The sequence below is a fragment of the Pygocentrus nattereri genome, chromosome 6 (genome assembly GCF_015220715.1).
Source record: "Pygocentrus nattereri isolate fPygNat1 chromosome 6, fPygNat1.pri, whole genome shotgun sequence".
In the NCBI taxonomy this organism is placed as follows: Eukaryota; Metazoa; Chordata; class Actinopteri; order Characiformes; family Serrasalmidae; genus Pygocentrus; species Pygocentrus nattereri.
This window is the reverse complement of record NC_051216.1, coordinates 8,121,374-8,146,089: the sequence shown is the minus strand read 5'-3', so window position 1 is coordinate 8,146,089 and position 24,716 is coordinate 8,121,374. Positions and strand designations below refer to the sequence as shown.

At 41.8% G+C, this 24,716-nt stretch overlaps 1 protein-coding gene across 3 annotated transcripts in view; it reads right to left on the bottom strand.

Annotated features, from left to right (window-relative positions):
• Nucleotides 1–24,716, bottom strand: part of sestd1 (SEC14 and spectrin domains 1) — a 93,443-nt gene that overhangs the window by 27,647 nt on the left and 41,080 nt on the right. For 2 of the 3 annotated variants that reach the window (XM_017710605.2, XM_017710606.2), the window contains exons 7-10: nt 11,173–11,286; nt 10,742–10,836; nt 8,487–8,545; nt 5,133–5,359 (exon numbers count right to left, since the gene is read on the bottom strand). In XM_017710605.2, coding sequence (XP_017566094.2) covers nt 5,133–5,359; nt 8,487–8,545; nt 10,742–10,836; nt 11,173–11,286 — 495 coding nt within the window. The remainder of the gene's footprint in view (nt 1–5,132; nt 5,360–8,486; nt 8,546–10,741; nt 10,837–11,172; nt 11,287–24,716) is intronic. The other variant, XM_017710607.2, reaches the window with a different exon arrangement.

The following is a 24,716-nucleotide window of genomic DNA, read 5'->3' as shown; positions in this document are numbered from 1 at the left end:
AATGTAAAGCACATCAGGTATTTTCAAATTATATCAAAAACTGAAAAACGACAAAAACTGATATACAAGGTTTTGTTCGGACAGCTGCTAAATATATTAATAAATAAACAGATTTTTAAATTGATTGTAACTACATTTTTATCATCACTTGGGGCTGTTACCACGGTAACCCGATTAACCGTCATTAGGTCTATGCTAATTAATTTTAAGTGTTGCCCAGGCATATTACCCCCCCCCACACACACACACATACCCACCCACACACACACACACACACACACACACACTCACACACACCTCCACCCACACATACCCACACTCCAAGTGTTTTGATCACCACGCCATTTCATTTAGTCTGACAAAAAAGTTTTTGAAAATCTTTTAAGAGACACTCAAGTCCTCTGAAGACTAAAGACCCGATTTGACCTTGAGCTCAGTGTTTACACTCACATGTTCTGACTCCTGTTCTCTTCAATAAAGAAAATGCCAGCTTTAAAAAGCGGTGTGATAAAAGCTGTGCTGACGTTTTAATATCGAGTTCAGACTCCGGTGTGAGGTGTCATCAAAGACTAACTGCTTCTGCATGGAGCTCAAAAGCACCAAGACGACGACAATGAGAACACAACACAGGGATACAGCTCATATTTAACTGGAGCAGTCACGCTCTACACCCCATTAAACCCATGAAATCGTAATACCCGGTGATTAATGCAGCTAGGTTTTAAACTGCAGCCAGCAGTCCTCCCTTTCGCAACCTGATCTTCAGAGGGAGTTTGGTTTATAACCCAGCAGCCTGAAAGAGAATACAAAGTCATCAAAGAAGGATGACCTTCACTGTGGAAACAAGTGAACTAGCTGTTAAAAAGGCAATAAGTAACGGTTATAAAGATTACAACACAAATATTACACCATAACCACGAATAGCAAGAATTTTGGGGACAGTTTAGAGCCTGGAATAACAAAAGAAAATAAGAAAGAAGAAAATAATAAGAAGAAAAAGGTGCTTTTTAGAAAAAATATAGAAGAAAATAAAGTGCTTTTTAGAAGAAAAATAGAAGAAAATAAAGTGCTTTTTAGAAGAAAAATAGAAGAAAATAAAGTGCTTTTTAGAAGAAAAATAGAAGAAAATAAAGTGCTTTTTCGGTTTAAAACAGGTAAAAATATCTAGCTATTCATTTTGCAGTATCAGGCAAACAGAAGCAGAAAACATACACCAATGAGCCAAAGCATCATGACCTCCAGCCTAAAACACTGCGAAGCCAAAAAGGCTCCGACCTGCTGAGTCATGAACTCTGTAAGACCTCTGAAGATGCCCTGTGGTATCTGGCACCAAGACATGAGCAGCAGATCCTTTTAGTCCTGTGAGCTGCCAGCCCCAGATTGGACTCCTTGTTCTAACACATGCCACAGATGCTCGACCGAATTGAGGTCTGGGGAAATGTGGACTTTTGTGGACCCTGAACTTTTCATGTTCGTGAACAGTTTGAGGAACAATGTGTGCAGTGTGGCAGGACTAATAATCCAACTGAAAAGAGGCCACTGCCATCAGGGAACCCCACTGCCATGAAGGAGTGATCCTTGTGTACAACAATGTTTAAGTAGGTGGAATGTGTCAAAGGCAATGTTCACACAGCAGGTAATAGTGGCTCAAATCTGATTTTCTCACCAAATCCGATCTGTCTGGTTTGGCTGTTCACAATATCTTTTAAATGTGATGAGCTCCTAAACTGACCTGCATAAGCGAAAGAACAGCGCTTCATACAGCTCATCCAGAGGTAAACAATCACAACTGCCAACAAAACGCTGGTCGGTCCTGAAGGGTTCAGCTTCATTTTTGCCACCATCAGAGGAGCCATAATGAAGCTTGACTGACTGACAGCTGGGGTCAACACCGAGAATAAGTTCGAACTCACAGCAAAAAGGGCACGGTCACTTCTTTGGTTCGTGTCCTCCGATTCCTTCAACTTTTTTGTTGTTGCTGCAACCTCGTTCTCTTGTGGATGCATTCAGCCATTTCAAAATCTCTTCAAACATGGAGCAGTTGTGATAAGCCTCTTCTACATGTTTTGGTGCAGAGACATCAGCCTAAAGGTTTAGAAGGTCCAGCAAGGCGAAATTATGATGAATGTCGAGTTGTATTGACATAAAAGTCGCACGAATTCCGATCTGGCTGTTCAGACCGAGTCGCACTGCCGCGTATTGGATACGTACAGGATTTCAAGTACCACATATGAAAGCGTTTCAAATCAGAATTGAAAACATCAGATTCAGTATGTTTGTTGCTGTTCACACTGTCACATATGCTGAAAAAATTGGATTTGGGCTACTTTTACCTGCTGTGTGAACAAAGCCAAACTGAGATCCGTACGAATGGCCAAACCAGAACATTGCCCACAACATCACACTCACCTCTGGCTTCCCTGATTCCCATAGTGCATCCAGGCACCATCAATTCCTCACTAGGCCGTCCATTTGACAGAAAGGATAACTCATGTCTGTCTGTAGCCCCTTTCTCCCTCAGCCAACACCTCGACTATGAAAGCCACCTGTTCACTTGTCTAATATATACCAGACCTTGACATGCACCAGTGTCAATGTTTTGGCTCATTGGTATAAATTTTGAAAACTATACAAAAGTCTCAATAACTACGCATATCAGATGCTTAGTGCATCAATTAATGCCTCCACACATTAACTCCTTGATCCTTCCCATCTTAGAGCCTTCCAGCGACAGCTGTATCCTCTTAACATAATCTGCTTGCAAAAGAGTCACCGAGTGTGTTTACATGCACTCAATAATCCCTTCATTATATTATCTTCTGTGAGTTTTTTGGCTGGTTGCAAAGAAGAAATATGATTACTGTCTTAGAACAGGAGTTTCACATTATCTGATTACTGAAGCGCATGTTAACACATTGATCAGATTCCCGATCAAATCGGATTTTCTGCAGTTATTTCTGCATTATTAAGTGCATGTAAACGCAATCACTGCCGTTATGCTCTACTTCAAAAAAGACACTAACATTCACTCAAATAACACGATCACACTTTGGCTGCCTTTTCTTTCTTTCTACACATTTCTTTCTCATGTGCATCTAAAAAGGGTAAACGAGGTATCTCTGAGGAGACCGAGCCTAAGATGAAGCACTTGCATTAGGCACAGGAAAGTCAAAGGAAAGCAAGTGGGAAGTTTGAAAATACAATCTGGAAAAATGGTCTGAAAGGATGTGTAGCTGTCAAGAAGCCGTTAAAAGCAAGTTGGGAGCAAAAAAACAAAAAAACAAAAAAAAACATTTGCAGTAGAACATTGAGATTTGAGTTACGGTTTTATGGACTGATACATTTAAATCTGTAGTATTTATTACAATTTTAATTTGGACTTTGAGAAGCAAAAAACAATGCTCACCAACTTGGGAGGTGTGAAAAAAATATTCCTGTAAATTTCTCTGAAAAACTGAAAGTAAGTCTGAAAATAATGGAAGCTTTATTACATACATACTGAAGCAACTGATATTAAATTCAGTTGCTGAAACTTCTGTGAAATTTGCAGCAGACAATTTTAAACTGATCATTTAATAAACATCCTAACCCTAACCCCCCAAAAAAAACCCAAAAAAATCCGTCTCACGAATCCAGACCACCGTAGAACAGCCCAGTACAGCCCTAAGAACCATTTGGCTTGATAGTAGAAATGTCTTACATGAAGGCGGCAGATCATATAGGTAAAACAAACAAATAAATAAATAAATAAAAATGAAAGAGGTGATTTTCTAACTTCTCCCAGTGAGAGAGTTATCACTCTAGAAGCTGCACTCGGCACTATCAGTTAATTACCATGTTTATCATCAGTTAATTATCGAGCAGGTGCATCCGAGCCCAGGGAACGTAAAGCCCTGCTGGATTATAGCCAGAAAGGTTTACTTTTAGAAACCTGGGCCATTTACAGAAAACTGTGAGCAAGTCTGAGATCTGCTTTGTTTTAATGGCAACTTCAGTTAAGACTGAATTTAGGACAGAAGCCAATACAGAACAACAGTTCTTAAGTCTATAATCTTATCTTTTTTTCAGATAAAAAAAATGGTATTACAGAAACATCTTAAGTTGGCAAAATATCAAATATTTTCTTAACTTTACTGGGAGGAATAACTTTAGGGCTAAAGCATTTGGGAAATGGAGACTGAAACTGTGGAGCGGCGACGCTGTGATAATCATGAAGCACTGCTACAATATTCTTAACTCTCAGTTTTTCACGCTTTGCCTTTATTTGACTCTCTTTACACTAGTAAGGAAGTCTAACATTAACTGCCTGGCTAACTAAATTGATTACGTGTTTACTAGATTAAGCTCTGTGCGTGTGGTCAGTTGCTAAAGACATGCCAGTCGACTGTCAACTTCAATCGAGTAAGTTAAGATTTCCTAACTTGAGATCAGGAAAGATGCTGTAAGATAAGATTCATAAAGTAAGATCAGATTTCTGTAATACGAATTTGTGAACAATCTTATGTTAACCTGTCAGAACTTCAGTTAAGACAAAAAGAGGAATTTTCTGTAATACGACCCCTGAACTATATAAACCCATGAGAAAGCACTTGTGTAAAACTGCATTACTTAACCTTGAGCACGCTGCCCACACAGTAGGCAGTCACCTCCTGGGAAACCAACGTACTTTATCATTTATTAGATATGTACAACAACAGCTGGCACAATTCCACAGAATATGAAGTGCCAAAAGCTTGTAGAAACTTTATAGTAGGGATGGGCTTTTAAGTCATATTTGCTAACGATTTTAAGCAAAATTAGCCAAGACTTTAAAATTATAGCTTATACTTACTGCGCTTTAAATATGGATTGCAGTGTGGAAAAACTTGCAAAAAATGCATTTAAAACAAAAAACTATCAGTGGCTGATGTTGGTCTCAGAAACAGTGAGGTATGAAATCATTGGTTATTGTATCGGCCCAGTAACCACAGGTTGTTGCATTTCTAATGCAAGTCAAATGTAGTTTATTCAGAGTCCGTCACTACGTTTAATACAGTAGCAGAATGACAATAGCACCACACTTGTATGGGGTTAATGGAGAACAGGGCACGGTGGGCCTTTCTTGCCCCCTTCTCCTCTCCTGAGGGAGTTACCTGCATGACCTTGGTCTGGATCTCCTCGAGCTGTGAGCGTTTGCTGCGCTGACGGCAAACCTCCTGGTATTTGGTGTACTGCTCCCTCAGAGAGTCCAGCAGCTTCATCACCTGAGGCTGCGCCAACAGCTCATCGTCCATCGGAGACCAGGCCGTCCCCCCACCACCCCCACCGCCCTCAGAGCCGTTAAAACGTCTCTGCTGCAGCTCAGACAGCAGCTCATGACCTGAGAGAGAGAGAGAGAGAGAGAGAGAGAGAGAGAGAGAGAGAGAGAGACAGAGAGAGAGAGAGAGAGAGAGAGATCTGAAGGACAGTTATTAACCAAAGTCATCTATTCTGGACCTAGATATGGACCATAGATATTTGTTTTAATTTGACAGAGAAAAGAAAAGAAAAAAAGAGCAATAACAAAGAACAGAAAGAAAAGAATCATTAAAAATGAGAATATTGAAGACAATTAAGCAAACAGTAAAACAGACTGTGAAAGTGTGCAAGAGCAAGAGTGAGAGAAATATGGGAAAAACAGCAACAAAAAAAGGAAAATAAAAAGGGGTGCAAGTAAGAGAGAGAACAAGAAAACGAGAGTAACGGGGAGAAAGAGAGCAAAGGAGCGAGAGCAAGGGCGAAACAACGAGAGCGCAAGAGCAGAAGTGAGAGAGTAAGAGTGAGAGCAAAAGACAGCACCGGTGAGACAGAGAGCACAAGACAGAGTGGGCAAGAAAGTGAGTGAGAGGGAGAGAGACGGATGGAGAGCGAGAGCCGAAGAAACATTGAGAGTCTTGACTGCTCCTGATCATGACTTTCTCAGTTCTTGAGAGAAATTTGAAGAGAAAAGTAGTTTAGAGGTGGTGAATTAAGACTAAAGGGGGAGAGAGAGAGGCAGAGAGAGAGAGGCAGAGTGGAGGAGTGTCAGTGACGGAGGAGTAAATGGCGCTGATTGTTGAGGACTCAGCAGCTGATCTGTGAGATTCAGTTATTCATAAAACACTCAACGCCAGCAGCAATTCCTCTACAACAAATCAAACACGAAGCCCTTCAGAGCCTCTTACGAGCACAAAGCACAACAAACCCCAAACACGCCACGCGAGTGAACGCAGCGCCCAGTCACCCTTTCACAGCTGTCCTCACACAACGTAAACAAACAGAGGACTTACAGCCTCTTCTGCACTCACTATGCACGGCCTCAGCACAGGCCATGAGTCACCCGCACTGACAATGGCTTTATTTAGAGCATGTGATTGTGTGGAGACAGAGCAGTCTGGACACAAAGCTTCCTTCAGTGGACACGGCTCTGTCCTACAGCAGCGCAGCCCACCAGCTCCACTAACACTCACATTGCACTCGAATTACACACACAGGAAAACAGCTCACTGGGTTTTTTGTCAACATTTCTGTAGACTGAAACCAGGCCTGTCCCGATAAAATCCAAAGGACTGGAATCAGCGATGATCCAGGTGTGTTTTAATTTGGTACCGGCTAAAACACAAACAATCCACTTACCGTACTTATTCTAATGTAGGGCTAACATTAGGGAAACTTGTAGAAAGCTGTGAAAAGTTGTATAGCTTATAAGAATGAACTCGGAATAAAATGAATATTGAGAATGCGGTGACAAAATCTCCCTGATCAAAAATCTAAACAAAACGTCAAATAGCTATTCAGAGGAATTTGATATAAGAAAAGAATATTAATAATTACAGTTTATTATTTAATAACATTTACTTTTCTTTTTTTACAATTTCTCATTTATCCAAGTGTAGTTTAATCTGTGAATAAACCGACAATGTTTTCAGTGGGTGACAGGTCTGGACCTCAGGCAGGTCAGTTTAGCACCTGGACTCTTAATACAGGGCCATACTGCTGTAATACATGCAGAATGTGGTTTGACGTTGTCTTGCTGAAATAATCAAGGCCTTCCCTGAAAAAGACGTTGTCTGGACGGCAGCATATGCTGCCAAAACGTATATATTGTTGAACGTTAATGGCACTTTCACAGATGTGCAGGTCACCCATGCCATGTGCACTAATGCACCCCCGTACCATCATGAATACCGGCTTTCCCCCCCCAAATGTTGATTTGTCAGACCACAGGGCACTTTTCCACTTCGGCCCAGTCCATTTTAAATGAGCTCAGGCCCAGAGAAAGCGGCAGCATTTCTTGGTCCTGTTTATATTTGGTTAATTCGTGTTTTAGAGTTTTAACTTGCATTTGTGGATGCAGCGATGAACAGTTTTCAAGGACAGTGATTTTCATAAGTGTTTCTGAGCCCATGCGATTTTCAATTAAATATAGGGTTTAAATGTTTTGCATATAATTGCATTTTGTTTCGATTTACATTTGCACAGCATCCCAACTTTTTTGGAAATTTTTGTGTCTAGCTTATGATACTTATATTAGTATTAGTGTCTACTTATAATCTGCACTGTGGAATTTACTATTGAATAACAACTCAAACTTTCCAATATAGTATCCACCAATATAGCAGTGAGACATTTTCAGAAGTTAACAATGAGGTTTAAATGTTTGTGGTGAGGAATAATTTTACAGTGGAATCTGAAAACTTCTAATATTTCCACAGTAAGTCTTTCCACTGGGCTTGAGTCATTTTGTAGGTTTAAATGCCAGTGTTCACACATGTGTCTGCGTATGCAATGTTAATGATGACTATAATGATAAAACTACATAACAAGTCTTCTAACGCCCTGCATGTGTCTCTCCACCATAAATTCACACACAAAAACACATTTCAGGCCCAAACTTCATCATAAAACCATGTCTCAGGCATTAGGCAGCATAATCGCCAGGTTTTATGGAACAACCTTCTGAGAAGAAGCTTTAAGAGTTATTAAACTCTTCAGGTGTCTGGTTCCCACCATCACCCATTTGAACTATTTCTCTAGAATGACTCACTTCACTTAAAACCACTTGGACTTTGTTTATATCGGAACTGACTCAAGTAAAACTGACTTGAGGTATTCAGTGATGCTGCAGCAGGGCAGTGACTTTGAAGTGACAAAATATATATAAAAATTGTTGTTCTTATATAATGACAGGCATTTCACCTTTTTAGATAAAGATAAGCTGATTCATCCCCAGCACTGGGCTGTGGTGCAGCTCCATCCTATACCTCTGCGATGAGTTGGAGCCACGTTTGATCTAAATGTATAATTAGATCACAGACGTGGTCTAATTATAATGAGAACCTCGGTTAGACACTCCATGTCCTCTTTAATATCACTCCCTGTTCTGAATGACTATAAAATGTGGTATTTTACGTATTTCACATTTCTAAACGGTGTTTTTTTGCATTTTTGGAGAGCCGTTATTTACAGAGCAATAAAACAAAGCTTACCAGTTTGGAGGACAGTTTCAGGGTCAAATGAGGGCAGGGCGTTGCTGTCCGAAGGCCTGCTGGGGTAAAAAAAGTTAGTTTAGTGCAGTAGAAGCCCAGAGATTATTAGTGTTTTTTAAAAAAATAAAAAAAACCCTACAGACTGCTCTGGTGCAGTTTACACCCAGCAAAAACAAACTGCAGGGCTTCTGGGAGACGGCAAACTCAGACAGATGAAATAAAATGACGATAAAAAAAGCTGACATGATGCAAAAACTATACTACTAATGCAACTACTCATGCAGACTAATTATAATGCAAACTTTTGTGCACTGCTCTGGGAGGAAAATCAGCAAACCTGTCCACACAATTATTTTCTAACCCCTTCTAACTTGCGCCTGAATAAATAATCATAACAAAAACTTTAATCTGGTAAAACCTAAATATAAAAATAAAATTATACTCCTATTAATCAACACCAAGCTTTTCGGCCCTGCCTGCTGATCAGACGCCCAAACCACTTCAACTTGCTCCTCTCATCAGAAACAATATTTTTTATTCTTTAATTACTGCTCAATGTTTAATATTCATGAGCTCTTTTGAAATATGGTCTTTTTTCTAAGAATTTAACACGCTGAAAAATTTTATTTCAAATTCAATGAAACGGCTTTGGTGAAGCTCGGAGCAAACGACAGGGGCAAAAATGAGCTCTGAAGTGAAAGAAGGCTTAAGTTGTAATATTAAAGATTTCAAACCTTTCTATGGTTTTTAACCACAGGGTAGCATAAAAAAGCTGTGATAAAAGCTTCGTCACTTTTGCATCGTCTCATCCTGCGTTATTTACATTTACAGCATTTGGCTGACGCTCTTATCCAGAGCGACTTACAGTTTGATCATTTTACACAGGGAGGCCAAGGTGGTGTTAGGAGTCTTGCCCAAGGACTCTTATTGGTTATAGTGCAGGGTGTTTGCCCAGGTGGGGATTGAACCCCAGTCTACAGTGTAGAAGGCAGAGGTGTTAACCACTACACTAACCAACCACCACCAAATTTAAAAATCTAACAGGGGTGTCCGATCTTATCTGCAAAGAGCCGGTGTGACAGCACACAGGATCATTTGTTTAAGACTGCGACTGACTGCGTAAACGAGTGGAATCAGGTGTGCTCTTCCTGTTCGGAATGAAAACCTGCATGCACACTTGCCCTTTGGGGATAAGACTGGACACCCCTGCTCCAAGAAAAAAAAAACAGAAGTTTAGTTGGTGTTGGAGGGACAGAAAGCCAAAAATCAAACCTACTCTGTGGTGTTTGGGACAGCAGCGTTCAGACTAAGCTAATGAGCTCTTAGTTAGCAGGACAAATGCGCCACACAGCTCAGCCCAGGCTCGGGTCCAGCTAACTGATGCTAAATTGACCCCCATCATACAGGACATCTGAGAGCGCAGAGTCGAATGACTGGCGTTGGAGTGAAAGCTGAAATCAAACATGCTGTGGGGTGTGGTGTGTGTGTGTGTGTGTGTGTGTGTGTGTGTGTGTGTGTGTGTGTGTGTGTGTGTGTGTATGTATGTATGTATGTATGTATGTATGTATGTATGTGTGTGTGTGTGTGTGTGTGTGTGTGTGTGTGTGTGTGTGTGCGCGCGCACTATTAAGGGTAGTTTTTCTGAGGCTCTTCTTGGCTCTGGTTTTTCCCTTCTTTATATCAGCAGCACCTATTGGTCAGCTCCACCGATCAGCTACCCCTCTCAAACACAAATGGTTGGAATGTGTTTATTTGCTTGTTCAGATGTAGAACAGAGACTGCACAGGCTTATGCTGGGTTTTTGACGATGCTGATAAATTTACAGGACGGCAAAACCTGGCTGATATTAATGGCCAATTCATATCTATCAGGCCCTGGTGCTCAGCACAGTGTTGAAGAGCACCGACACTGGTGCGGGCAGCAGTAGAGCAGCCTGAGTGATGCAGTTAATCATTAGTTAAGCTTTTATGAGCCTATAACCAAGCTCATTACGAGTGAGGAGAAAATAACCTCACTCCCTTAAAAAATCTCTTCTCTTCCCTGTTCTCATAACCAGAGCGTATCCACACGCTACAGTGGTGCTGCTCTGAAACCATAATAATAAATCACTTCAGCCATTGGATCCATGAATACCTAATATCGCTTAATAAAAGGGCGAGCTCACAAGAAGGAATACTTTGGGGCATTTAAAAGGAAAACAGAGAAGAGTGGTGTGAATCACTGGCTTTCGTGTAAGACAATGAGACGTGAAATACCTGGCCTTGTCCGGCTGGCTGGCCTTCTCGTTTTCATTAATGACCGCAAGCTCGTCCAGCAGGGAAGTGGATTCTTTCGTGAATTTTTCAAACACCTGAACAAAAATCTCATGATTAGTTTAATGCAGTTATGAATTATATCAATTATGATACTTAACAAATCCAACTGTTTTGAAGCTTGAGCAGTTAATTTAGTGCTCTCAAAATCTCAGACGAAATATTGACCACATTCAGGCTTCAAACCAGCTGCTAATACTGCGCCTCGAAGCCTTAACCAGACTGTAGAGATTCAGACTTCCAGACCTTTTCCCTGCTCCATTCTGCAGGAGAGCGCTGTACTGTACAGTGCAGTGAAGCTCCGGGGCTGTTTTTTTCAGTAAGAGAACATTCGAGTAACTTAAGAAAGCAGAGTGACGTCCAGTGTTACTTACCAGTCTCTTGTTGACCCAGTCCATGTGGTCGTACTGCAGGCTGCCCCCAAACTCATCAGTAAGCTGACACGGCTCGATGTAACGCGTGAGCTTATTAGCAGAGACGAGGATTACCTGTACAGGAAGACACAAAGACATGATCAGAGAGAGAGAGAGAGAGAGAGAGAGAGAGAGAGAGAGAGAGAGAGAGAGAGAGAGAGAGAGAGAGAGAGAGAAAGAAAGAAAGAAAGAAAGAGAGAAAGAAAGAAAGAGAGAAAGAGAGAAAGAAAGAGAGAAAGAGAGAAAAAAAGAAAGAAAGAAAGAGAGAAAAAAAAGAAAGAAAGAAAGAAAAAAAAGAAAGAAAGAAAGAAAGAAAGAAAGAAAGAAAGAAAGAAAGAAAGAAAGAAAGAAAGAAAGAAAGAAAGAAAGAAAGAAAGAAAGAAAGAGAGAGAGAGAGAAACAAAAAAAAAATAGAACAAAAACAAATAAAAAGAAAAAAGAAAGACAGGAATAAGGGAAATGAAAGGAAGAAAGAAATAAACCAATAAAGGAAGTCGGGATGAAAAGAGAAAGAAAGAGGAAATAGAAAATGAAAAGGAAAGAAAAAAGGGAAAGATAAAGTAGAAGAAGAGAAAAACAATAAAACAATGAAAAAGCCTAGAAAGAAACAAGACGAAAGAAAAAGAAGAAACAGAAATAAAAAGTATAGAAAGACAAAGATAGAAAAAGAAAAAAATGGAAAGAAGAAAAAAGGAGAAACAAGAAGAGAAAAGCAGAGAGAAACAAAAGAAAAAAGAAAGAAAAGTAGACAAAGAAAAAGAAGAGAAATAAAAGTATAGAAAGAAAGAAAGGAAGAAAGAAATAAGAAGAGAAACCAGAGAACAAAAAAGAAGGAGAGAAAGAACTAAAAAGAAAAGGAAACAGATTCACAGAACTCTGTAATCCATCAGTACTGACAATCACAGAATCAGTGATCTGATGAAAGAAAAAAATAAAAAATAGAAGTAGAGAGAAATAAAAGTGTAGAAAGAAAGAAAGAAAGAAAGAAAGAAAGAAAGAAAAAGAAAGAAAGAAGTAGAAACGGAGAACGAAACCAGATGTGACCACTGTGTGATGCTGAACACGGACTAATACCTACAAACACTACAGCGTTTAGCACTTATGAGTTTCAGTGAACCAACGCCTGAAGACCGTCTCTGACCAGTGGCCAGCGGCGTGACCTGATCCAGACACTGCAGGGAACACAAACTCCACACAGAGTTCACGGCGGAGGAATAACGGAGGCGTATGACGGCGGAGCGCCGAGGCGGCAGATGAGGCAGATCTCCGCCGGGTCAGAACCGTGCGGCTGCACTAAACGCCACTGACGCTCGTTACTCGCACATGAGGCGCTCAGGGGGGACTTCAACACAAACATGACCGCCCTGACCCTGAGGAGACCACTCGTCTGACACAAATGCCCACATCCACTGCCAGCTGCCCCGTCTGTCTGTCCACTGCCCTCTGCTCTGAGTCACCGGCTGCTTCCCGCTGCACTCATCATGAAAACCTCACTCTGGAGACTGAAACATCTGAGGCACGGTCCGTTTGGAATTCACTGCCACAAAAACTCTCTTGACCGCAACACTTTCTGCCTACAGCAGCAGTTTAGCTCCTCCCACTCGCTCTGAAGTTATAAGGTGTGTTTCATCTCGGAGTGCTTTCTGAATCAATCAGAACAGAGGTCATTTACATATTGCTGTTGTCGGATCAAAATCTCATCTTCAAAAGGATAACTTTACAGGAGAAGGAAAAAACACACTCTACTTTTAATGCAAGTCTATGGAACCAGACTTTTTTCCAAACAAATTTGGCGAATTTCTGTTGGTCCTTTCATCATGAAATTTACACACAACACACATCACCACAGGCTTTTTCAAATCAGGCCAAAAACTGAAAAATGACAAAAACGGAGATACGAGGTTTTGTTCCGACAGCAGCGATATAGAAGTCTTAAAGAGAGCAATAAACAACCATTCATTTTAAAGGATACAGAGAGGCTGGAGAACAGTAGCATTAACTGATGGACGACTGTTTGTTTGGTACGTAAAACCACAAAAGGTTATAATCGACCTCAGGCCAACAATAAAAGATGAGAAATATTTGGGACCTTTAAAAATGCGTGCTGTGCTTTTTTTTGCGTGTGGCTGCTTTAACCAACACTTCGAGGGGCCTCTGGCTGTGGAGTGTTTATTATGCTGTGGAACTGTAAAAGCTGACAACTCCTATTGACCGTTCTTGACCTAATGAGTCCAATAAGGCCTAACGAGTTAATAAGTCCTGGGACTGTACAACTGTAAGAGACTTTTGCACATTCAACAATTATTCATTCCTTTTTTTAGTTCATTAAATATGAATTTACTGCACATGCACAATTGCAGGAAACGTCATTCATTAAAACAGTTTCCTGCAGAGGTTCGAATGTAATTCAAACAGGGGTAACTAAACTTTTGAATACAACTGTAGGTACAGCTATACGTAGATGCTTGGGTGGACGTGTGGTTGGTTAGTGTAGTGGTTAACACCTCTACCTTCTATGCTGTAGACTGGGGTTCAATCCCCGACCAGGGCAGCACCCTACACTATACCAATAAGGGTCCTTGGGCAAGACTCCTAACACCACCTTGGCCTCCCTGTGTAAAATGATCAAATTGTAAGTCGCTCTGGATAAGAGCGTCAGCCAAATGCCGTAAATGTAAATGGACGTGGTCAGATCACGTTTTGTTGATTTTCTAAGTGACCATATATTAACATCCTCTGCAGAGAACACACAACCTTGTATCTCCATTTCGGTCATTTTTCAGTGTTTGAGATCATTTGAAAATGCCTTCGGTTCTTTACATTATCTGTAAATTTCATGATGAATGGACTTAAAGAAAACGGCCCAAAATGACTTAGAAAAAAAATTCTGGTTCCATTGCCTTCCATTAAAAATGAAGCAGGTTCTTTCCTTCTCCTGTAAAGCTACTGTTCTGGAGATACGATGTTTTGATGCAGCGAAATGCACAATTACGGTTTATTTGATGAAATAAAAATTTTATCAACGTCCAAACTTCGGCACATGACTGTACACGGGCTATTATTCGAGTGCAAATGAGCGACTGGACAACAAAACTTTGGATTTGATTACATTTAATTTACAAGACTGACCGTACAGTAATCCATACATGATAATAAGCAGTATCCACTGTGTGGTCATTTATATATTAACGTACATGTTCGATGTCCGCTGAGAACCAAACGCATTGTGAGGACAGAACATGCGCCTTGTGTGTGTTTGACAGAACGCTTCGGTGGTCTCGCAGACATGCTCAGCTGAGTAAACACTCGGGACACAGCGGGTGGGACAAGAAATAGCACCCTCTCTAAAGCTGGGCCAGACACAGACACACACACACACACACACACACACCCCAATATTTGGTCTCCAAACATCTGCAGAGGTCCAGAGAAAGCAGACCTCCTGACCTCATGAGACCTGAGCAGTGGCTCTTTGGTCACTGAGGGAAATTAACTCGAGTCTTCTGTATTTCGCTTCTTTTTGTTGTGTTTTAATCGCACTGGTGGCTTATACTGTATTTATCTGTACATTAGGGATGAGAAATATGGCACAAATGTAAACAATAAATATATAAATATATACGTCAATGCATGGAAGTCCTGATGATCCATATTATGCTCAGAAAAGGGCGACAACTTACTAGAGCGATGACCTACGGCGACCAAATCACAGCCCTGATGTTATTTCATGATAACACACTCCCTCTCAGGTTCTATTGCTTAATGTTTCCCCAGAGGTGCTGTTATGGATCTGAGTGGCAGGGGGCAAAAAGAAATGAGTAACTTTCAGGTGTTTTCAACTTCAGAACCAGGAAGCAGAAAAACAAAACTAAACCACAAACTCCTATCTAAACTTCTCTCTTAGTGAATGTCTCTCTTACTGTGTACAAGGAAGAAGTCCCATAAGATTTCTCCATGCAGTTATTCCTGCCTTCAGATTGAATGAGCCACATTTACAGCTTTATGACTAACAGTTACTGTCATATGGTGTCACTGTAAGGGTTACACTCACGTTCTGAATGAGCTCTGCTGATAGACTTCTAGTCCATCTGAATGGACTCCTGGAGGAATTCTGAATGAGTGTCCTGTCCATTTAGTTAACGCCTAGTTACACTTTGTTAAACTGAAACCCTGATTGCCCAAAAATCTAGAGTGTCATATTCAATCACTGCTTCCTTTGCATTTTTGGTTAATTTACTTACTTAAATGTGAAGCTGGCCAGTCATTCTGAGTAGGCCTGACTCTCTGGGCTCAATGATGATGTCACCACTGGTTGTATCATGACTAACATGTTAGTTCATGGCCAGTGTGTTAAATCAGGGCTCTATAAAGCACACAGGCCATGATGATTCATATCTATGTGCTGCTAAGCTACCAGTCTGAAAGGATGGAGGAATCCTGGGCCATCCTAAAGTCTCTAACATTAGACTGAAAGCTGAATGCCCTAACTGAAAATAGAAACCAGTGAAGATCAGAATGTTTGTAACAAATCAGTAATTTATGAATGAAAAACGCCCATTTTGCCCGTTAAAGAGTATGAATTTTTTATGCTGCAACTTTTGCAAACAAGAAAGACTGGAAATGTCCCAGGGTGTTTAATGTGTTCATTTATTTGGGGGTTACAAAAATCAGTTTAAAAAAAAGCATTTTTCTACACTGTATTTCCAAAAGTATTCAGTCATCAATCACTTCCAATCACTTCCATGGCCACAGGTGTATAAAGCCGAGCCCCTAGGCCTGCAGACTGCTTCTACAGACATTAGTGAAAGAATGGGTCGCTCTGAGGAGCTCAGTGAATTCCAGCGTGGTGCCGTGATCGGACGCCACCTGTGCAGCAAGTCCAGTCGTGAAATTTCCTCACTACTAAATATTCCACAGTCGACTGTCAGTGGGATTATAACAAAGTGGAAGTGATTGGGAACGACAGCAACTCAGCCACGAAGTGGTCGGCCACGTAAAACGTCAGCGGATGCTGAGGCGCATAGTGCGCAGAGGTCACCAACTTCCTGCAGATTTCACAGCTTCAGGCTGGAGAGACGGATTTGTGCTCTAAATGGAAATCTAACAGGCCTCAGAGGAAACTGTGACAACTGAACAGAACAGAGTGTCTAATCTGAAACAGACAGATTTCAGTCATCATCTTTCTCTTATCTGTCATGACACCCTCTAACTGTGAACATGACAAAGTGGGGAGGGAGGGGGAGAGATAGAGATATAGAGAGAGCAAGGGCGAGGAAAATGGAGAGATGTAGAGAGATAGAGGGGAATAGATGGAGGGAGAGCGAGAAAAATGGAGAGATGTAGAGAGATGTCCAAATCTTAAATCCCCGTTTTGTTTAATCAAGATGTTTCTGGCATAATAATAATTCTTTCAAGTCATCCGCAAAACACTGACCCTGAACATCTGTGGGAGGCAGCTGGCTGGACATGAGCCAAGCCCATTTCACATATCCGCAAGGTCAGTCAGAGCAAAATTCAGCCTGCAAAGCGGAACTCGGATCCGCAGCCTATTTGACAGCCCTTGTCTAAACGACGGTCGGGCAATATGACAAAAAAAGTCAAAGCGCTGGAGATTTGCTAGGGCTGCTATGAATGCTCCATATTACACAAAGCAGATAGTTCCTGTCCTAAAAACTGATTGGCTGAGCCGCGGTCGAAGCTGCAGTAAAATCCACAATATACGTAGACAAAACACAGAGCTATGACCACCTCAAAACAACTCTATTACTGCGTCACGGTACGAACAACCCTTGTTCTGATGGAATAATCTTAGACTCACATGCTGTTCGCATGGACCACCGAGCGAACTGATGAAGTACGAACCCTTTCCTTGTTTAAACTGAGGGGCTGACAACTTATGTTCTTAACTAGAACCGGGCTGGTCAGCTGGCTAACAGACTAAAAGAACCAACAGCTTAAACAGCTCCATCATTAATATCACAGGCTTGAATTAAAGCTCTTACGGTATCATTAACTGTAAAACTGCAGTGTAAAAGTCTAAAAATATCACTTGAATGTCTTACGCACTTCAAACGTCCGTGTTTCAGTCAGACGTCGTGTCCCAGGCTGAATCTCAAACGGCTCTGTACTCCCTAAACAGTGTTCTAGCTATGAAAATGTCTAGTTCTAGCCTCTACAGCCAAACAGTGCATCATTTATCTGTGGCCCTTTGTTGTCTTCAAGACAACAAGATCTTCAAGATCTGTCTTCAAGATCTTCAAGACCTAATAAACAGCCATTAATAAACTCATTTTAAACCATTAATATTAAGGCCAAATCCCATCTTACCCTTGGCCTATACCTCTCAGCCCTTAGCCCCCTGTTTTGCATGTTCACCTCTAGGGTTAGGGTGTCCTGATTATAGTTGAGATATTGGGGTAGGGGGAAGTGTTGGGGCGACACGACCCTTCAAACAGAGGTTTTTCAGAGACTCACTCTCCGTTATAAGGGAAAAAAAGAAAAACTGGCAAGGTGGAGCGCAAGAGAGCAAAGAAACCCACAAATGTAAATGCTGCATTATAAAATTATGATTAAACTACGCTAAGTGTCATTTCAATGTAATATGATCGTTTTCTTCATAAATTAAAAATCACTAATAGGACGCTAATGTCTCAGTTGCTAGGTAGCCAATTTTCCAATTCCACCTTAAACAGTTCGGCAGTTCTGACGTCTGAAGCACCAGAATGTCACTGCTGCTCCATTTAAGTTGGGATGGGAAAATCAGAACAAGAACCTGGTGCATATCTGACTTCGGCTTCATATCACCAAACGTGGGGGTGGGCGATAACATAACTGTCGTAAACCCCCTCTTCGAAGGCATATGATGTAATGTAAATGTAACTAAAGCCCAGCAGTGAGGAGCTGAACTTTCCCCTGCTCTGCCGGCACTGCAGACAGGCAGGGTCGCCTACAGAGCTGCGCTGGTAGATGCTCTTTTATTTGAGGGTCCCATTTCATAGGGCAAGATCTCAACCACTACCTCTTGTAGCTGCTCCAAGGAGTTAGGGTGACACTTGAAAACAATATGTTGGCCCAATCCCATTTCTTCTTTTTAGCCCGTCGTGTGTTTCCCATAGAAGCCGTGTTAACTTTTCACTCAACAAAGCATAATTTGATTGAAGGCGATTGGAGCTCTGAATTTTGCATATGACTGTACAATTAAACAGTGGGGCCATAATTACTGACTCCACCTCACGACTGAATTCATAAATGAGAATTAATAATCAAGCCACAACTCTCTTTTAGCTAAACGAGTGTTTGGGAAGGGGCTGCGTGACAAACGCACATCGCCACCGCCTCCCCCAGACTTAACCTCTTAACGGAACCTCATAGGATGAGAAAACAACTACTGCTAAAGAAAACTCCACATTCGCCGTCAGTGAGAAGCTATAAAAAGTTCTGATGAGGTTCACTTACTGCAGCAAAGAGATATAAAATAATGACTGACATTTAACTGAAACACAAACAACAGATTTAGATGTAAATTAATCAAAACGCCAGAAAGTTTCACTGATTCTGATTAAATCAAACCATTAGTTGATTAGTGGGAATAACAGCTGAAAATGGCAAAAAAAACAAAAACAAAAAGCAATAAAAATGTTCCTTTAGGTTATTAATAGAGTATTTTCTCCATAAATATACTAATAAATATTAATGGAACTGCATCGTTCCATTGCACCACATTTAAATTTAAACTTGAAAAACCAAGAAACCGACCAGTTGCTAGAACTGGGAGGTATGGCCAATAATGTACATAACTGTACACATACTAGTGTTGCACCAATACCGATCCTGCATCAGTATCGGCTGATATTGGAACTTAAACGCAGCATCAGCATTGGTGATGGGGTACAGATACTGCAAAGCAACTTCAGACACGTGTGTAGACCTACAGATAGAACTTAGCATGTCAGTGGTATGGGCTGTGGTATGGGCAAAAATACTCAGGGCAGAATCTGTAACAGCAGTTTTTAGTGCTAAGAACACACTAACAGAGCCACTGACCTGAACAGCTGAGCTGCTTCTGTCAGTACTCACTCTTCTGCCACTGTGTGGTCACTCACAGTCTGAGTTAAAGTTACTGAGAGAGCAGAAGGAACCGCCAGACTCTTGGTGTAATGACGGCATTTAGACTTGATTTAGCCTTTAGCACAGCAGCCTGCTAGTCAGGCCTGTGCGTCCACTAGCCCTGTGGTGCTCCTCCGTCGGTCAGCTGTATCACTCAGCAGCAGGGTCCATCACGGGCCGCTGCTTCGACCAAGCCAGAAAAAACTGATATTGACAGCATGAACTGCATTTAATGAACTGACGCTCAGTGATGCAGCGCGAGTGAACAAGAGGCACACTAGAAACAAATGACTTGAGATATTTGGATGGGAAACAACCTCCAGCTCCGGTTTTGAGCCAGAGAAGCTGCTGCGTGCTGATGTGTAAACACGACAGGTTTATCTGAACACTGTTCAGCTCTTTTTTAACCGTTTTGAACAATAAAAGATACTTTACATTTAATTTAGCTCTTAAATATGGTTCCTATTACTAATGATATAATAGTAAATACTAAATATATACAGTAAATAAAGAAAAATAAGTTCATAAGCATCTACCTGACATAATCCAACAAGTATGTCCAATCCAACAATGTCATCTAGCCCAGCTGAGTGTGTTTTATTTGGAATAAATGTCATTGATTTTACAAAAATAAAATCTTTTAAAAATTTGACTGTATAAAGATCAGATGATTATGATGATGATGATTATGATGATGATGATATGCGAGTTAGGTTAGACAGAATTAGTACTCTATCGGCTGATGCTAAAGAATCAGGTATCCGAGAGAAAAGGAGGTATCAGTGCATCTCCAATACACACCATTTCTAATGGATTCGGTATATAATCACAGTATAGATTTTCAGATAAAACCCCGTTTGGATCTTTAAGTAAAACTTAAAACCTCAGAAGATCAACAGTGGTTTATTAGTCTAGGATGTCCCTTGACGTTTTAATAAGAGCCATTTTTAACAACAAGAGTAAAAACAGTAAAAACGAATGCGAACAATATATAGATAAACGTTCGTAGACCTAATTTTCTGGCACGAAAGCTGCTAAATGTATAAATGCGTAACATCTGAATCTCTACAAGGCTGAAGTTTTTGTTATACAATTGATTATATAGCATTTTTGTGCATTTCTAATAGAAAAGTAACTAGAAAAGGCTGCAGCATCTGGAAGGTTGGAGGGCTGCTCCAGTGGGAGATTAGACTGGACTGCAGTCAAACTGTGGACTAAAAGAGAGAAGATAAATGTAAACAGACTCCTCTGCTCAACTGTAACATCCCATTAAATCAACTTAGCGCTGAATTGTGACATTTCATTTTTCAGCCAAACTTAAAACGGCCCTGAGGATGAACCATGACATATTTCCTAAAGCCCCGAACAATTAAGCTTTCAGCTCTGAGAAAATACTAGTCATCAGCGTACGAGGAAACACGTCGCTCAGCTGTGCACGAATGGAAAAACTGAAACACGCTGGCACCCAGAACGAGTATCTCTAGAAAGCAGAAAAGGTCCACATCTAAAACTGGACTGGAGAAAAGAACAGGTCATTATAATTCCCATAAGCAAAAAAAATACCCAGAGATAAAATGATGAGTCTACTAGGAGCAGAGAGACACAGACAGGACAGAGACAGAGAGACAAACAGAGCGAGAGAGCGAGAGCACGAGAGAGAGCGAGAGGGGAAAGGAGAGCGAGAGAGCAAGAGCGAGCGAGAGCAAGCAGGGAAAGGAGAGCGAGAGCGAGTGCAGGGAAAGGAGAGAGAGAGAGAGAGAGAGAGAGAGAGCGCGAGAGAGAGAGAGCAGGGAAAGGAGAGAGCGCGAGAGAGAGAGAGAGAGCAGGTAAAGGAGAGAGCGAGAGAGCGAGCAGGGAAAGGAGAGAGCGAGAGTGAGAGAGCGAGAGACAGTGTGAGAGAGCGAGCGAGTGGGGAAAGGAGAGCGAGAGCGATAGAGAGAGCGCGAGAGAGAGAGAGAGCGCGAGAGAGCAGGGAAAGGAGAGAGCGAGAAAGAGAGAGCAGGGAAAGGAGAGAGCGAGAGAGAGAGAGAGAGCGAGAGCAGGGAAAGGAGAGAGAGAGAGAGCGAGAGCAGGGAAAGGAGAGAGGGAGAAAGAGAGAGCAGGGAAAGGAGAGAGCGAGAGAGAGAGAGCAGGGAAAGGAGAGAGCGAGAGAGAGAGAGAGAGAGCGAGAGCAGGGAAAGGAGAGAGCGAGAGAGAGAGAGCAGGGAAAGGAGAGAGCGAGAGAGAGAGAAAGAGCGAGAGAGACACAATGGGGGTGAAGTACTTTTTCTTTCGTTTTTTTTTTTTTTACTTTATGGCACATTGTGTTTCGTTTTGTTTCTAACATGTTAAAATTCAGCTGTTCATTAAAAGTTGAACTTATTTTTCACTTCAAATCAACAAAAGTCATTTTTTATTTTTTCCATATGGTCATATATTAAATTTAGGAAGTGGAGTGAAACGTCTCCTCTAACCGGCAGACAGATATTCCCAGGCTTTATGTCTTTCTCTCATCCCCACATGTTCCCACATTAATGCCAAGCATGGCTTTGGCTTTCGTGAGCTCAGGGGATTATTTAAAGGGAAATTCCATCATAATTCAGAAGTCATTCAGAGTGGTTTGGTGTGAAATGGTTGATTATAGACACTCGGATCTCTACAGTGGTGGTGATAGGAACCAGGGGGTCGCCATGACAACAACACAGACATAGACATTTTATTTACCAAAACCACCAGTGAACCTACACGAGTCTGAGTTATAATACGGTGATGACGATGAAAGAGCGACGCGTCAGAGGCACTAAACTCAGCAGATGTCTGGTTCCCATCACGATCACTGAACAATCCTGACTCCGTAAGCTTCTCCAGAACAGAGATTATTCACATCAAACCACTCTGAAGGACTCCGTTTACATCTTAACCATTTATTAAAGCAGAAAAACGGTGGAATTCGCCTTTAAGACGCCCTCGTGCTCCGCTCCTGTGATCAGCTGCAGCACAAGCTCTCCATTCAGCGCGTGCTGAAGTAGGTCAAGAGTATGGAAATGAGTGTTTTCACAAGTATTCCCAGTCGGGTCATTTCACTTCCTACAGTCACCACACTGACCCCCGTTCAGCCTGACCAGACCATCTGTGCGCCCATGTGTGTGAGCTGCAGTCATTGTTTGTTTAGATTTGCAAAAGAAATAAGACAAACAAAAACACACACACACACACACACACACACACACAGGGCTGTGAAAGAATCACCCACCTCTAGTCTGAGACCTCTATATCGGTTGCCAGGCAACATGACATAATTAGTTCATGCTCAAAGAGAAGGTGGAGCCTTCAGAAAAAAGACCAATGAGCCCTTTCCTCCCTCTGGGACCCCAGCCCCCCCAGTCCGCTTACCACCTGTACAGCATCTTGCCCCATATACACATCCTGTAGGTCAATGCTCCCCCATTCTGGTCCAGCCGTTTCCCTGCTTCCCGCACATCTGTCTCAACTCATCAGCCAATTAACAAGGCTTTAATTAATTAAAGTGTCTCTGTAAGGGTGAAGGTGTAGCTGCTAATTTGGTGCAGGGGGTGGAAAACATTAGCAAGAACCACTTATTCAGAAGGTGCTAGAAGAAAGGTTCTCAAGCTTTTCCACCCCAATGCTCACCTGTTTATAAACACACAGCATTTCAACCTGTAGGAAAACTCAAACTAGCTTTTCTACTGCCGTTTTCTTTTTTAGAGCCTAGAAAGGATCAGACCGGTTCAATCACAGAACCCAAATTACAGTCAAGTTAAAAAGGGGGAGAGCTGCAGCCCACCATGTTTTTACTGAAAATAATCCACTGGCTTTGGCACAAGATCATCTCAGGAGGTCGCAAGCTCCCCTCCTCTCACCGGGCGTCCGGATTTGCATCGTCACAATCAAGAAAAACAAACCTTAACTGATATCTGATTCTACGATCAGTAAGCCGAAATCAAACGCAGATCTTCGCCATTATCGGCTTGTCTGTCATTTTTACAGCTGCAGCTGGGGCTGCAGGAACGACATGAAAGTAAATGAGAGGCTGTAAAGAGTCAGCCGCTAAAACAGGCAGACTAAACCGAGTGTACGGCGCCAAAAGAGCTGCTAGAAGAGAAGGAAAGCCTGCTCTATTAATGACATCCCTCATTTGATGTAGAACGCGTTTCCATTAGCAGTGAACTGTAGATCGGATACACGTGGAATGTCCACACGTCAAAACAAGACGACTGAAGAGAAGTTGTGTTAGGTCCTCACCAAACAAGGTAGGTGAAAGCACCCTAAGGAGCTTCTCCAACTCGAGCAGGTGCCTGTGGCTGCGTCGTCTAAAAACGAGCATGCGAGTTTTATTTGTCTGTATGAACATTTATGTTCTAACTTGAAAACATTTGATTCTTAGATTATAATGATTAAATAGCCAATTACTCTTAATTTACTTTAAGCTGACATGACTGGCTCAGTATGAACTGCCTTCCCTAAGGACAGGCCCGGGGACAGGCCGAGGACAGGCCAAGGACAGGCTCGAGGACAGGCCAAGGACAGGCTCGAGGACAGGCCAGAAGACGGGCCCAAAGGCAGGCCCGAAGACAGGCCAGAAGACATTCCCGAAGACAGGCCAGAAGACATTCCCGAAGACAGGCCGAAGACAGGCCCGAAGACAGGCCAGAAGACAGGCCCGAAGACAGGCCCGAAGACAGGCCCGAAGACAGGCCCGGGGAGCACAAGTTGAGAAATCTTGCGCTAGCACACTTACTAATAACATTCGAATTAGCTACCTAGCCAACTACAGTTTAAGGGATCTCTACAAACTTTACCGCTCAATCATGTACTGGTCTGCACTGCTGAACCCAGAGTTGTTGGTCAGACTGCCAGAAAGTAAAACATTGATCACTCCAGAACAGCGGCCTGCACCCACCACAATACCAACCAGGGACTTTTCAGTGTTGCGTGTGGGAGCAGACAAGAAAACAAGCCCCCTGCAGGAGGGAGTGGGCCGAAACACGCATGAAGAGAAATCCCGCAAGTAAACTACAACCCCAATTCCAGAGAAGTTGGTACGTTGTGTAAAACATAAATTAAAACAGAAAACGATGATTTGCTAATTCTTTTCAACCCATATTCAATTGAATACACTACAAAGACAAGATATTTAATGTTCAAACGGATAAGCTTCATTGTTTTTTTACAATTATTTTAAATATTTATTTTGAATTTGATGCCTGCAACACGTTCCAAAGAAGTTGGGACAGGGGCAACAAAAGACTGGGAAAGTTGAGGAATGCTCAAAAATCACCTGTTTGGAACATTCCACAGGTGAACAGGTTAATTGGAAACAGGTGAGTGTCATGATTGGATATAAAGGGAGCATTACTGAAAGGCTCAGTCGTTCACAAGCAAAGGCGGGGCGAGGGTCA